The 16,210-nt window shown below is 35.7% G+C and overlaps 1 protein-coding gene across 4 annotated transcripts in view; it reads right to left on the bottom strand.

The window, feature by feature from the left end:
- CDK14 (cyclin dependent kinase 14) overlaps positions 1-16,210 on the bottom strand; it is a 332,773-nt gene that overhangs the window by 88,885 nt on the left and 227,678 nt on the right. For all 4 annotated transcript variants that reach the window (XR_011093764.1, XM_068673922.1, XM_068673924.1 and 1 more), the window contains one exon: positions 4,320-4,368. Coding sequence is in view for 3 of the 4 variants with exons in the window: in XM_068673922.1 (XP_068530023.1) it covers positions 4,320-4,368 (49 nt within the window). In the remaining variant the exon portion in view is untranslated. The remainder of the gene's footprint in view (positions 1-4,319; positions 4,369-16,210) is intronic.

Below are 16,210 nucleotides of genomic sequence, written 5' to 3'. Positions count from 1 at the left end.
TTGACCTATTCCATTTAGGGGATTTTAGGAATCTGACTCCTTATATAGTAAGTGTGGGTTTCACTTTGACATTACTCTTACATTCCACATTTTTTGCTAATTTTCAGTGAGACTGAAAATTAAAGAGCCACTAGATTGTGTGCATCATTGTTCCATGGCCCAGCTATGGCTTTACACTTCAACATCTTGTGGAAGCTGGTGTAAGCAATCAGGTGCGATTATTTTGTCTCCAATCTACCAGCTGTGGCCTTCTGGGAGGTCTTGGATTTGTTGTGAATTTTTTTTTTTATTTTTATTTTTTGTTTCTCTACCTTATGTACATGAAGCAAGTTCTTCGAAGGTTGGATGTGCATTATCCTTCCTTCTAGTAACTTATCCTTACATACATTATAACTTATATTTTGAAAGTCTCTTTGAAGACTTCTAAACCCATATTCTTCTACGTCATGGCCTCAAAAGATAGACACAAACAAGATAAAGGGGTAGACTGTGCTTAGTTTTGAAAACGCAGTAACTGGTGAAAACTTCCTTGCATTCAGAAAGTTGAAGATGTTATCTCCTGATTTGGGAGCACCATGTTCAATCATTGCACTGTTTTAGAATTTCTAAGGCAGTTTTCTCTGTGACAAATTCCTTAATATCTTTGTACTCAATCCCCACAATAAATGCAGTAGCAGGCAGGACTTCACCTCAGAGAAGCACTGTGAAGATAAATATATTCACCATTGGAATACAGTTACAGATAGGGGCTGTTGAAACTGTTCAGAAGAGTTTCTATTGCTTCCATCTGTTTGTAAGCCTGAGGGGTGCAGAGTTGAGCAGTCATGGATTGCCACAGCCCTGTCCCTGACTGTCATCCACCTGCATTGGGCAGAAAGATTTACTGCAGCTTGAGCCTGCAGAGATTAATGGCTGCATTAATGGTAAACCATTTCTAGACAATCTTTTCTCTCCATCTAAAATATTGTTTAAATATATAGTTGCATACTTACTAAAGACATCCTGGTATATACTTTAGAATATATCCATAAAACATTTACTTAACACTGATTAATAACTTATACTGATTGCCCCAGAGATTTTCTAAAATACTTTCCTGTTGCAAAGGCCAATGTCCATGCCAACCTTGAATAGCAAGAAGTTATCTCACTTAAATTAGTAAGTGTATACATCAAATCTGAAGTTTAAGCACACATGCAAAACCTTCCAAGACCATTAATATCGTTCTTTGAAGTGTATCTTTCAAAGGTACTAAGCCGACAAGAGAAAGTACCTTTGTAATAATACCAACATATGTTTTTCTTCATGTTTTAGGTCTCACACTTATCCCAACTGTCCTTAAAACAACTCTATTTTAAATGGGACATCTTTGCATCAACACATCTTCTACATATTAAATCAGGATGTTAAAAGTGTATATATATATATACACACACATATATATGTATACACATACATATATTTTAGATTAGATATTGCTGCTATTTGAAACATCCTAATTAAAAAAAAAATCTCAAGTATGAATCAGTCTGTTCACATATTAAGTTTATAGTTGAATTATAAAGCCTTGGGAATATGTTGTCTATAACAGAAATGTTTATACATCCTTAGCTACCGTTGTGCAAGCAACAGCACTCTAATATAGCACACAGATAAAGACTTACAATAGAAAAAAAAATCCTTTACATTCTGAATGTAAATCATACATAATTTGGGGGCACTAAATATTTTGTATTATAGTAGAACTGCACATATGAAGCATCGAACTCCGTGCATTGTTATTTCTTTCAGTCTTTCGATTCCTTCATTTATGCTGAAAAATTGCAAATCCTTTATGCATGGAACATTGCAAATGTGTAAATTTGAAGGGGTTTCTTAGAAATGAAAAAGCTCTGGTCTTCTTTGAATCAGTCTGTGGTGTGATCTGTGGTGTGGTGTCAGTTATGAAGTCTCAGAGACTGAGGAGTTGTTTTAAGCAAACTGAGCTTTGTTCCTTTTTGGTATTTTAAGAAAACAGAAATTTCATGCAACGTTCTTAAAAGAAATGTGAGGTATCAGCTTTTAAAATTCAAATCTATTGTTGCCCTGATTCATATACAAGAGATACTGCTAGGTCTAATTGCTGTTAAAATATGGAAAAACAGTCAGCTCGCTCCTGCAGAATGGATGGAATAGTGTGCCAGTATCTATTCACATTACTCACGTATGTATATGCCCCCAAGCAAACACATTCACATCAGTATTAGTTTCCTTGTCCCTCTTTCCCAATCCAAATCTAATTGCCTGTGTTGTAATATAATTGCCTTTTCCAAGCTTTTGGATTTCATTAACTACTTTCAAAGAAACGATGAACTTGCAAGTTTGTTCCTTGTTAAAGGACAGAAAATAGATGATTTTATTAACTTTTTAAAATGAAAGCTGTGACTTTCAGGGAATTACATCATTCCAAGCAGCTAGACTGAGGTAGAGTCAAACACTGCAAGATGCCTGAAATGATCACTAGAACTGATAAAATTACTTTGAAATCTTCACAAAAACTAACTACAAGAGAAGCTAATCCTTCTATTGCTCCTTCTATAGTAAACAGGACAGTAAACATCTTCTATAGTAAACAGCCTCTTCTACAAAAGTCACCTAATAAGGTGTCAGGAAATTCTCTACAGGCTGTTGAAAGTCATTTGACTTAGGTAGGTTGACGACACTCAACCTTCAAGAAGGTCTGTACTGGCTTCAGTTCTGCTAACATTGTCTCCCTCATTACAGAAATCAGAAAGAACTCCTAATGAAGGATTCTGTAGTAATACAGAAGAAGCTATGTGGTCATGACAGTCACCTGGCACTGTAGAAATGAAGGTTCTGACTCAACAGGTGTACGTTTGATGGTATCATATCCAACAACTAGTTATAGCAATGATCCTGGTACATTAAGAGATTTCTCCTTTCTCATTTAACCATAATTTCAAAAGTTTTGTTGTTGTTTTTAAATGAAGTATGCCTTTCCAGTTCAGTCCAACATGTTGAACCAAATTGGGATGGGAAGGAGCAGATGTAGAAGGAATAACAGAATGGCAAAGTGAGCATAAATCTAATTACATCTTGGGCAAATGACTGTGCTATGAATTTCAGAGCTGTACACACACACACTAGTTTTAATAAATTACGGTATTAAAAAAGAATTTGGACTTTTACTCTACCAGTAACCATTTTTCCCTTTTAACAAGGATGCTCTTTCACCAAAATATTTCATTTCTTCAACTTCAGTGGTAAACACTGAAGAGGAGATGCTTCAGACTCCTGTTGATTTATCTCTTTGAACTTCCTGGTAAACTATCAACAAGACAACCAGTTGGTACCAACAGTAAAATTCGGAATGAGTACCAGAAACAAACAAACAAAAAACGGTAATGCTGTTGCAGCAAAGGCTTAGCCCTGTTAAATAATAATAATAATAATAATAATAATAATAATGGTCAAAACAAGGTAGACAAAATTCTAAGATTTTTTTTCTAGCCAGACAAATTGTTGAAACAACTGTTTATCCTACTTATCCAACTGATACTGTGTATGATTTCTTCAAGTAAGTTAATATGTTCAAATATGTTTCTTCAAATATGTTAATCACTCAAGACAGTGCTGCCCAAATATTCTGCCTGCACAGAAACTTCATATGCTGAGAAACCTTCTATTAAGTTTACACAGATGGTTGGCTAGGCATTCCTGGTTTAGTAGGCAACCTTTCTAGATTTTGAGCACAATACCTTTATATTTTACTCCATCTGACATATATGTGTCAAGTATCAGGAAACATTAAAAGGAAAAAAAATAAGGTGAATTCACATTGACTTTTTCAGTCAAGATAATTAAAATATACAATATGGTTGTTAGCTCACAGGAATGAGCAGATGGACCTTGCAACAGGGGACAACTATTTGGAAACAACATTGCATTCAAAGTTGATTAGAAACAGATTATTTAAAAGTCTCTTAACCTCTATACTTGAACAAAGGAAACAAGATTCAAAACTGATGGTCTAAAGTAATACTATAACATGTTTCGGTGAGTTCAATATTCTTACCAACTGAGATCCATCCCCAAGAATAAAACTGTATGCTCTGCAGTTTCTATCTATTTACGGAAAGCTAGCAATTCAAAAAACATTCAAAGTTGAGAGACATGGAGAAGAACAATACTTTTACTGTAATTAAAATGGTTAAAGTCATTATAAGTTATGATAACTAGAAGTTGGCATTCCTTAAGAATAAAAAGCAATAAAATAATTAATAATAAATAAATAAATAAATAAATAAATAAAGACTTACTTGTTCCATGCTTGTCTAAGGTTTTTAGGGCTGTACTGTGTAAACCGTTCTGGAAAAAAAAAAAAAAAAAAAAAAAGAGAAGAGAAGAGAAACGTTCAATTATTTATCCTAAAACCAGGATTCTTTTTTCAAAATGATTTATTTACTCTCAATTTTCATCATTTTTATTTAAGCACTGCAGCTCAAGTCCCAGGACAGGGCATGAAAAACAGCATAGGAGCAAATGCCATGGAAACACAAACAAAATACTTGTAAACAAACAAACAAACAAAAAACAATAAAGACAAAAAGGCATTGTGGCAAAAAACTCACTTACCACAGCATCACCAGAAAAGGTAATTTTTACAGTATTTTTTAAATACTTTCGACTGCTAGGGAAAAATAGATGCCTAAAATCTACGATTAATTTATTTTTTCCTTATCACAAATACAATTCTCTGTAACCTCACTGTCACATTTCCCAGGAGGTGTAAGAGTAAGTGGGGGTCTGTGTGGCACTTAGGGAGGCAGAAAACATGAGAGCTACATAAGAGTTCATTATCTAAAGAACATATAACGGATAGTCAACAGAAGTAACAAAGTACATTGGGAGCTCATTTCACCAAACATTAAGTTCTTAAGTTCAGATGTAAGCACTTTCCCTCCCAGATACAAGAAGATGCTTGCTCTGCATTAGGACTCTTGTTGGCAGAGAATGATGCTGTGAAAACTGCTCCAAAAATGAAGAGCTCATACTCTGTTAGTTCTTTGAACAAGACATATGTGCAACTTGGGAAGGAACAAATGCTATCTGTCTGGAAAAATATAAAAATATTTTCCACAAAGCCTCATCGCACCAAAATCCTACCATGTAGCCTGGTACTCACCATGGCCATCTAACCTAGTGTGATGGCATTAGTTGCTGTGAAGAAATGCTAAATTCACTAAACGTCCTCCATAAAACCACAAAAATATTTAATTTTGTCTCCACTTCACTCATGAGAATGTCAGTTAATAGATGTACTGTAGTTATCCTATACTGAAACCAGGATAAACATTATATTTACATGTATATGTACACACAGTACACACAGTATGTATACACCAGTTTTGTTGTTGTTGTTTTTGTTTTTGTTTTGGGGGTGGGGGGCGGGGAGTGTGTGTGTGTTCAATTCCTGTATTTGTATACTTCACTTAAGGCAATATAGTTGGTTTCAAAGATGCAACAAAGCAACAACCTATGGCATATTCAAAAAACTAGTGTCATTGCGGATGATTTTGCTTCTTATGCATATTTTCTTTTCTTTCTTTATCTAAAAAAATGTATGCGAACACTTCAACTCTCATTGACTTTGTTATCAGAAGTTTTTGACAAATTGCAGACCTGCAGACTTTGAGGGCCACTACACCTTTAGAAAAGTTGTTGCTTTAATCATACTGATTCAGTTAAAGCAATGAAATCACTCCATATTAGATACATCTGACAAGTGAACTGGGAAGTGGAAGCTACATCACCATAACCAATTTAAACACTGATATAAAACACAAATGTAATTTCTGTAATATTGTATCTAAATTTATGCAAATAGACTTAAGCATACCATTAAAGACTTTTAGGTATAGATGAACATATAAAACAAAAGTTTGAAAGGCTTTCAGTTTTTGTATTGCCAACAAAAAGTTGCTGCACTTGGAAAATATGTGACTATTATAGATAACCATTAAAGCAGCACCTAGTCAGCTTCCCTATGTTAATTTCACTATGAAACAAATAAAGTTCTTTAGTTAAAAAGAGACAACTCTCAGTGACTCTCAGATGTGCTGTCATTACATTACATTAGAATGTAACAAACTAAAACTATTTGGTTGAATCACACCTGAGGTGTCCAGATTAAAACTATAGGAAATGCAAATTTCTTTTTATCCCCGTTACACAATGCATATACCACAGGTATGGTAATTCCCAAGGGCAGATCTTTAAAGCAAATGAGCAAAGTAGTCAGGATCATTACTAGATGCAACCACAATTCGGTACCAGTAATGTGGCATAGGACTTGTTGCCTATGACTGCGTTTACAGATCTAGGACCACAAATAAAACCTCAGTACTGAATTAGTTGTCCTGTGGTGAGTAGTTTAAGCATCATGATGGCATTGAGGACATGATCCAAACTTACAAGAGCGAGGGGCATTACAGTTGAAATTTTATCTGTTGTTTACTGATTCAGCTTCTGCTCTCCAGAGAAGTCTGAGCTCCACAAAGATCAACAGACAACTTGCACTGGCCTCAGAAGGACCTGAACAAATCCTTGAAATTAAGTTTACAAATCGGAATTACAAATGTATGTGCAATCAGATAAAATACATACCCATAAAAACTACAAGAAAATGAAGACATTCTATACTTTATAAGTAAATAGTCCAATCACAACACTGTGCATTCCTTTGCGACAAAGGACAGAAAAATTACCTGCAGCTAGACAGCACTGTATTCCAATGAGGCCGAGATACACATGGGAGTTTGGCTAATAAGGGTGCAGAAAAGCACTAGGTGGAAAGAGAATTGAACTGGCCTGAAGCATTGCTGAAAAGCTAACCTAAATCTATGGAAAGACAGATCTTGATTTTACCCCTCATTTAGGTTTGGCCAGATACTAAGCTGGTTCAAACTGGCACAGTAACCCTGATTTCAACAGAGTTACATCCACTTAAACATTTGAGAAATATCATATCCAACATTATTTCTTCAAAGCACTGTCAGAAATTCTTTCTAATCAATTTAACCTATGAAACACCTGTGAAACATGGTGTCAGCTACTTGGCCAAATTGCTTTAAGATCTTAATGTCCAAAGATCTGCTTCAGTTCTGCAAGAAAATTAAAAAAACATTGCTACGCCAGATGAGTTTTTACTAAAAAAGGGAAACATTGGAATCAGTTATGTAAATGCTGCTATAAAGAACATGCATAATCAAAATGAATAATCTCAAAGTGATCTTCCTTCTTCCCCTGCCTGCTGCCCTGCTCTAAACCTCTTTTTAAATAAGTATCTTTTTCATCATATGTATCAGGCAATGAGTAGAAGAACTAGGGGAAAATCACAGTAAGGGTGAAGTCCTCTCTATCAAGAGACAAATTTTAGTCCTGAGTCCTTAATTTCAAACTTATTTAATTTGCCTTGTGACTGGAGATCATGCTTCTCCTAACCACTGATGTGAACTCTTTTCCCTTTACTGCAAGCAGATTAGAGGATGCTCTCTTTAAATTCTGTAAGGAAAACCCATCAATACAGTTCTCATATTTCTACACAAATTTTTGGACATGCCTCCAACCAGAAGCTTGTTAACTTTCACAGACTAGATGGGACTACTGTGGGTAATTAAGCCAGTCTCATGAACATCCCAGCCTTTAGTACTTTTCTGAATTAATCCTTCTTCAGAGAATAAAACCAAAATAACACAACCAGCTGATTCTGATTTTAGAGCTGTCAGAATTGAAAAGCTACAACAATCTTGTCCTCAAGTTTCTCCATCATGATCTATTTTTTTAAGTCCTGAATTGTGTCAACACAATATAATGTACCTATGAACACCAATCTGATAGTCAGAGGCAATAAAGAGGTAACATGACTTCCTCCTCACTTTTATCTGTGAAACTCCTGTTTGTGTCCAATTAATGATAACTGGAATTCAGTCTCACAATTACATCTCCAAGTTTTCCTCTGAGTTTCTTTTCAGAGTGAATTACTCACATACCAATATGGATTCCCCTGCTCTTTATTACTGATGAATTTAACACAAACAAATCTAAAGCTACACATATGTGACTGTAACTAACTGCATGAAATTATATTTTACAATATTTTCAAGTATATAGTTTTGGTATTTATTTTCCAGATGCTCCTATTGATTTGACCATAAAAATTAGTAACATCAGCAGTAGATCTTGACTGTTTGTGAGATCCTGTAATACTGCAGAACTAACTTGAATGCTCCTCAAAAAAAAAAAAAAAAAAAAAAAAGGAGAAATCTTTGCCTTATGAAAAGCAGCAGCATAGGTGGTCCAATTCTTAGTCCAACCATATGGAAAGAACCCTGCGTAGCCAAAATGTACTGCCACTCCTGCAGAACTGAAAAGCAAATGGGTACAAGCAAGAATTTCATACACATATTCACATAATCAGTCACCCATGTAGCCATGCTTCAGTACATACAAATCACTGCCAAGTATGCAGAGCTCACCATCTTTATGTATATGCCCAGTCTCTACATCTAGATTAAAGAAACCTGAAAAACTGTACATTTACAGACCAAGATTTGGTTTAAAGTATATTTTGAATCTTTATAGTTCAAACATTTTCTGATTATTTTTACTAAATATGCTTATTTTAAACAAAAACATTGGAAGACTGACATGGCAAGCTTATCTGAAATTTGAAGTAAAACTCATGATTTTAATTTATGCAAGCAAATAATTGCAAATCTTTTGGGAACAAATTCAGGAAACAAACCTTGATCTTCTGAATTTTATCCCACATATATAGTTGTCCGTCTCACTAGCTACCATGTTCTCACTGTTACAGAGATTGCTATTCACTTGGGTGTTGAATTTCACTAGCCAAAGGTAATTTTTCATTATGTTTTATGAAAGAAAGGAGACTTCACTTTTTGTTTAAATCTCGCAGCACCTAAAGCTGTTTTACCGTTTGCTTCTTAGAACACCAGTTTAGCTAAATCTTGATTCAAATGATGTGTTCATAAAGAGATCTCTACATAGGACCACATAAACGAACAAAAATATAGTATTAATATTCCTTACTGGAAAGAAGTACCAATCACACAATCTTCCTGTAGCATATTGTTTACTCTTAAGATGTTTTAAAACAGCATAGACAAAGAGTAAGCTAGTATACTACATCTGCACCTCCAGAAGACCAGCCTCGGAGCCAACAGTTACTGTTCTGCAGGGCACCACAACTGACCCACTCAGAGATGCTGGGTACAGTTACACAAGGTAGTCTTGTATAGTTTGTTCTACACAACTTATTCTTCTGACAGTAAACAGATTTTATTTTATTATTATTAATATTATTATTCCAGACCTTATAGCATAGCTTACTCAATGCCTGTTGTGCCATGGAGGATTTTACAACTATGCCCCACAAAGAGGAGCATCAGTGAAACTACTGGAAGAAATAACTACAAAATGGAAGCAGAAGTGAGCAGCCAGAGGTAGCAGAGGGAAGAAGTTTCTTCTGCTGGTTTATTTGACAAGCCTGATGCATCAGAAAGTATGCCCTTAGAGCAACTGCTCTTAAATAGTACTCAGCTTGAAGACATAGAAAAGAAAAAAGAAAGCACATGCCAGAAAGCTCATCCATTATACCCAGCTGTATTAACTGGTCTTAGAAACAGTGGCATTTCTACAAAGCTTGCCTCTTATTTCCTTTAGACAACTCCTCCACAGCAACTCTGTTATATATGCATACTTGTGTGCCCACATATATACCTATACGCTCTCCACTGCAAACATCATTATCTGCCTGATAAATACACTCCATCTGACAGCCTTGCATCAAGGACAGGTTCAAACAGAAGAGATTTCAGCAGAACTCACTAGTGAGCTTATTAGCAGACCACGGAAGAATTATTGGTTTGCTGCAAGAATTGAAAAAATAAGCACTTGCATTTTAAGTAACATAAAATACCATTAGGTTTTATTCTCCTTTATCTGTCAGAAAAACATGTGAACTATTACACCTTTTGCACATTTGCCTTGAAAGAACCTAGAAGAGGTAAGAAGAGCTACATAAGGAATTAGAAGCAGACTACATTTTGATTTTTAGCTCCTTTTTAACACTACTGATAATCAGCTTCTTGTCTAAACCAAAGAACTTAAAATACAGTTTGACTTCAAGGCATTTTTTATGTTGCTAATCAAAACATGCTGGCTAATACGCATTCCTTGATTAATGTTCTTCTCTATTTAAAACCAAATGTGATTAGCTTAAATGCAAATATTTAAACATCACTATAATTAATATTTTGAAAAGTCTAATGCACAATTTCTTTAAATGGGTTTTCTTTATATTTCTTTAAATTAAATGTCTAAAGTGACTGTCACTGTATTGTGATATGGAACACTCAGATATGCTCTTATTATTGAAGATTTGATCCTAAAAATATGAATGTTATGTTAGCTTAAGACACAAAGACAAGCCTTCATGCTGACAAGCAAAATTTTCAAGCCCTATTTGCAGCACTAATTTGCAATTAGAATTTTCTGAATACCATTCAAAACTGGGGTTTTATCACAATCATTAGTTAAACTTGGCTTTTTTTGTATGTGAAACATCTTGAGAAAAATAACCTCTATTCCCATTGCTCCTCCTCTCCACCTCTCCCTTCCAACAGCTTTAGCAGAGCACATGTTGTGCAAAGAGGAGGGAGAGAAGCTATTTCTAGTATCTCTGCTAAACATGAACAGAAAATGTAGTTATATTAGCTAGCATTGTCCAAAGCACTGGACTACATTACAGTGCCATATTCAATGGCTCTACCTTTTAGCAGTGTTCACACAGGCTCCCTTGCATATGTACAAGTTACTTTAACTTTTCAGTTTGATCAGTTTTATTGAAAGAGTGATGAAAAAACTGACAACTCTGCTTCTCTTGGGTTGTGGATACCAGAGACTTGAGGAAACACTGCATATTACAGTTTTGCCAAAACTAAAAAAAAAAAAAAAAAAAGAAAAGGAAAATTTTGAAATTATTTCTCCTTTTCAAATTCCTCTCTGAGTCAAGTACTCAAATTCCTTCAGACTACATCTATAGCAGTAAGTTAAATGTGCTTGGGACTGTTGTCTGGCCAAATTACCACCACTGTCCTGTGTCCATACAACCACAGCACACTCCCAATTCTGCCTTCCAAGATATGTGTGAGGCATACTCCTTACTGGGAACTGTCCCTAGTCCATGCTAACTTAAAACATGTCTGGGAATTAATTAGTTTGAAGTTGTCATGAGCTAAATGCACGCCAGAGACTTCTCTAACAGTAGAGACTCCCACTTTGCCTGGGAACACTTGTCATCAGTCTAGATGCAAACAGACAAGATATTGATTCAGTGTGTAACAAAATGTTGACAGCCTTTGGTGAAACTCTGTAGGAAAAACAGTTATGCAAGTTTGAAAAGCCATATGTGCTCATATACAGTATTTGCATGGATTTGTGTCAGAAGAGTTTATTCTCTCAATCCATCCCTATTCTAAATGAAAACTTAATCTTTGGTTGCCAATCAGCTGCGAAGATGCAGGTAGATAGATCATATTTATAAACCAAATCTATATTTATTGATCACCTGTGAAGCAAAGCAGAATTCCTCAGTCAGAACACCAACTCTGCAGTGGTTTTGTCAGGTACATACTCAGGATTTTTTTAATAAATCTGCGAAGTACCTGTCAGTCTCTGGCTGACTCCAAATTATGCAGTATTTCCTGTGAATGTTGTTTTCCCTCCCTGGTTTCTTTTGCTGTCTCCTTAAGGAGAGTCTCTTTCTCTTAACTCTTTTCACCCTCATCTTATGGATTCACTTTTAAAAACAGTGCTTAGTGGATGTTTCCATTGTCTCATAAAAGGTATTTCAGGTATATTACTTTTTATTACATCTGATAGTCTGTTGAACAACTGAGATTCAGGCTCCCACGCCATCAGCCCATGATGAAATATTTAACTTTCTTTCACCTAGAAACAGCAATGTATGGAAACTGAGGCACACTGAACATTGCAAACCATTCTCATATTTTCTCTACCTTACTTGTTATCAAGTTATTTCTTCTCCTTGACAATTAACATCTCTTAATGTCCACCATCACCTCATTTATCTTCTGTTTTGACCACATCTTACCTTCTCCCCCTTTGCTCATTGACAGTATCTTCTGACAAATATCTATTTAACTTCCCAGGACAGAGGTTACACAGTGGCCATCCCAGACATTAATTGAGAATGTAGGAAAACCAGAAACTTAAGTGCAGATGTTGATATAAAAGGCTTATCTTGCTCAATTATTTGGACAGGACTCTGAATCCAGGAGATGTGTCTGGAGCAAAGGACGACTCCAAACTAAAATAAATGAAAAATCTAATGAAGATGGAGAGAATAATACACAGAAATGAGGAATACTCAGACATGAGACTAGTAAGGAAGGAGCTTGCTTTGGAATACTGCTCTATCTCTACTCATGCAGACATAACAAAATGTGTACTTCCATTTTGTTCTTGGAGACATTGCTCCAGCAATACAATCAGTGGTTGAATCTGTTTTAGAGCAGCAAATCTACATATTTCTTAAAGTACTGTAACAAAATATTAATATTGAAGATCTGTTCTCCAAGTCATGTGTCAGAGAACAATTTTTATCATTTAAAGTCTCTCTGACCAATAACCTCTCACACAGGGCTTCTAAGCTGAATGAAGACTCAAAAGTTTATTGAAACTAACTTAGAATCACAGAATCATTTAGGTTGGAAAGACCTCCAAGATCATCAAGTTCAACTTTGTCATAATTTACTCAAACTGCCTTCTATTTGAGAGCAGATAAGTTATTTTCACAGTGAGCCTGAATGGCTGGGTTTCTTTGTCTGAACACATGAAGTCACATTCAATATTATAGCAGTCATGACAGCTTCAAAGTGAATCACAGAAGTAACCCTGACTTTTGACATATTTCAGGATTTTAAAATGCATATTTTAGATCATCCATGGAAGTAATTTACTAAGCAGGACATGTGTGCATGTGTATTTGTGTGCACGTGAATATACACATCTGCAAACTGTGAGGGCTGAGGCACAGAGAAATCTCAAAGAATTGGCCAACTTTTAGAATTAAGCATCTCCTGTATTACTTCCAGTATTTGTGAGATGGACAACAATCAAAGATCTCAAAGCAGGCAGCTAAAATATAAGTTATTTTCTTATTTTGTTAGTGGCAAAACTAATTATGCAATTTTATTTTCAGTTTCTGGCTGTTAAAATTACTGAAGTTAGGAGTTCAGCTCATGTAGAACTACTCATAGCTACCTTTAGAAATGCATCTGTAATTCAGCATCAGAAAACTTCTTACATATCAAGATGTCAGAGATCATCATTTATGCACTGGCTGCTTCCCAGAATAATCAGACCTTTGGCCATTCTAGTGCAGAAGTAACTAATGCCATGTTTTTCAGTCATTACTTGTTTCTTCAAGTAAAATGTGATTAGTTCCCTGCAGCAGTGGAGTGTGTCCTATCAAATCACGGCATGAAAATTAGTTATTTAAATCTATGCAAACAGGAAATACAATGACATTTTGTTTCTGCTCTCATTAGTCTTCCCAACTCCACAGACACTGTGCCTTGCCCAGTAGTTTTTTTTTTTTTAAAAACAAACAAACAAACAAAAACCAACACACAACTATAGTAACTATCAACTATTAATACTTTCTGTTCAAATCCCATCCTTTTATGCTTACATAGGTCAGTTTATAGCATCAAAGCCTTGCCTGAGTGGATGTTGATATCACCAGTGCTGTCTTAAAACTCCCAATCCACACAAAGACACATAAAGCACAGGAGTTATTTAACCACATGTCATATATATTCAAATGCAGTAATTTTACAAATTTTTAAGAATAATGGAATCGATTTGAATTGGGTGAGACATTTCAGATTCCCTCCTGCACTCTGGAGCTAATTAAAAGGAAAAGATTAAGTTATCTTAAATGTACTAATCTAAAAATTAAATGAAAGCATTAACCTCCAACTTTTGTTCCAAATAAGTCCATCAGGAAAGAAGAGTCTTTCAGTCCTATACACTGAACATTTTGTCTAGAATGTAACAACAATTTCAGACCAACAGGAAGGGGATCATGGCCGGCTGAGCATCTGTGGATGGAGAAAAGCAGCCTTGCCATAGCCAGAAAACCTCTGAGCACAGAATGATACGAAGGAAGGCTTTTTTTCTTTTTCTTGTTTTCTTTTTTTCTTTTATGTTTTTTTAAGTAGCAACAGAGAACCTGGTATCCATGACTAAACAGCTCCAGTGACCCTAACAGCATGAGCAAACAGCATAAATCCAGCACAGTCCATAGGTCAGAGCACTATGTGCAGAGCCTGCTTTAGATGTTGGCATTCCAGTGTGATTCCAGAAGTGATGGTTTTGCTGCTCTCACAGCTCCACATTTTACCAGCGATTACCCAGTTTTGGGGTACATAAGCCAAATTTGCTTGTCTAGTTAGATTATTCTTCTGTAATTTCTAAAAATCAGTGAAAAGAAACAAATATACTATTTTTTTTTCTTTCTTTCCTTTTTTTTTTTTTCTTCCCTCCCCAAGGTGATGCAGGATAGGGGTTTTACAAAGGGAGCATAGAACATAATACGTATTTCAAGCAACTACAGAGAAGGGCTTTTTCCTTTGGAGTGCTCTCAGACCTCCACAGTATATGGGAATTAAGGAGCTCAGCACTTTGCATTAACAGGCCCTAGAATCATTAAATAATTGCCAGCCAGGATAATAATTACTCTGACTTGCAAATCTACATACTTCACAGAGGTGGAAAGGATGTGAGAGAACAAAGAGTACACCAGCAGAAATCGTGAAAATACCAAGTGACCATTATCTGTCTTAGAGGCATCTTTCATACTTTCCCCATTCTGCATTTTTATAACTATTATATATTCATAGTTGACAAAATCCCCAGTCTGGGACAGACAAAATAAAAAGGAAGTCTAACACAATGCCTCTCTAAAATTTAGATTTAATGAAGTGCCTACTGTGGATTTATTTCCTGATGTTCTTCTGTGGTAATAAACCCACATCCCTTAACACACTTGGAAGGCAAACAAAAATTAAACCAGAAAGTTTCTTGGCTGCCATCTGCTGTTCAAAACTTTTCTTTAATGCACAGAAGAAAAAGAACAAATCCAAAGAACATACACCAATGTCTCTAAGTTTTCTCCTTTGCTTACTTTCCTTGGATAAAAACAGTGCCTTTGGAATGCAGTTAAAAAACACTACATTTTGTAAGGATTCTGCATATATACTCAATAATTAATCAGAACCATGAATGAAGAAGGCAAAATCTTGAGTACTTACTGACACACTGGCTTAGGAAAAATACAGTGAAAAACTGTATTCATTAAAAAGTTCTCTCTACTTTCTTTAAAAGTTCTTTCTACTACTAAAAGTTCTCACTGCAGAGTACTAGAGAATGATTTGACTATGCAACAATAAGACTGCATTAGGGCAGAGACTGAAAAACAAAATACAAGGAAGATGTCTGCCTCCCCTTTTCTCATTGCCTTGCTTTATTATCAAAGTAAGCCTGACAAGATATTTATTTCATTCTCTTTCTTTTTCAGAACTACCTAGATATCTCCTTTTCAAATCCTGTGCCTCACTTCCCACTTCTCTGTCCCAGAGAAGCCACTATGATACTGGGAATCTAATGAGTAAGACAGGTAGAATGAAAGAGGAATCTTCTTTACATCTGACTTATAAGAGGACTTGGAAATTAGTCTTAAATGACACAATGACAAATTGTCACAGTTTATGACAAAAGCTGGAGGGACTACCATCTGCAGTAAAGCAGAACCAGGAGTCTACAGAGAGACCTTAGGCATGCAAGGAGTAGACATCTGAAATCATAGAATAATAGAATATTTAGGGTTGGAAAAGACCTCCGAGATCATCTAGTCCAACCATTCCCCTACCACCAATACCACTAAATCATGTTGCAAAACACCACGTCCAACCTCTCCTTAAACACCCTCAGGGATGGTGACTCCACCACCTCCCTGGGCAACCCGTCCCAATGCCTGACTGCTCTTTCTGAGAAGAAATGTCTCCTGATTTCCAACCTGAACCTCCTCTGGCACAAC

The sequence above is a fragment of the Anas acuta genome, chromosome 2, assembly GCF_963932015.1.
Source record: "Anas acuta chromosome 2, bAnaAcu1.1, whole genome shotgun sequence".
Lineage (NCBI taxonomy): Eukaryota > Metazoa > Chordata > Aves > Anseriformes > Anatidae > Anas > Anas acuta.
This window is presented reverse-complemented; position numbering and strand designations above follow the sequence as displayed.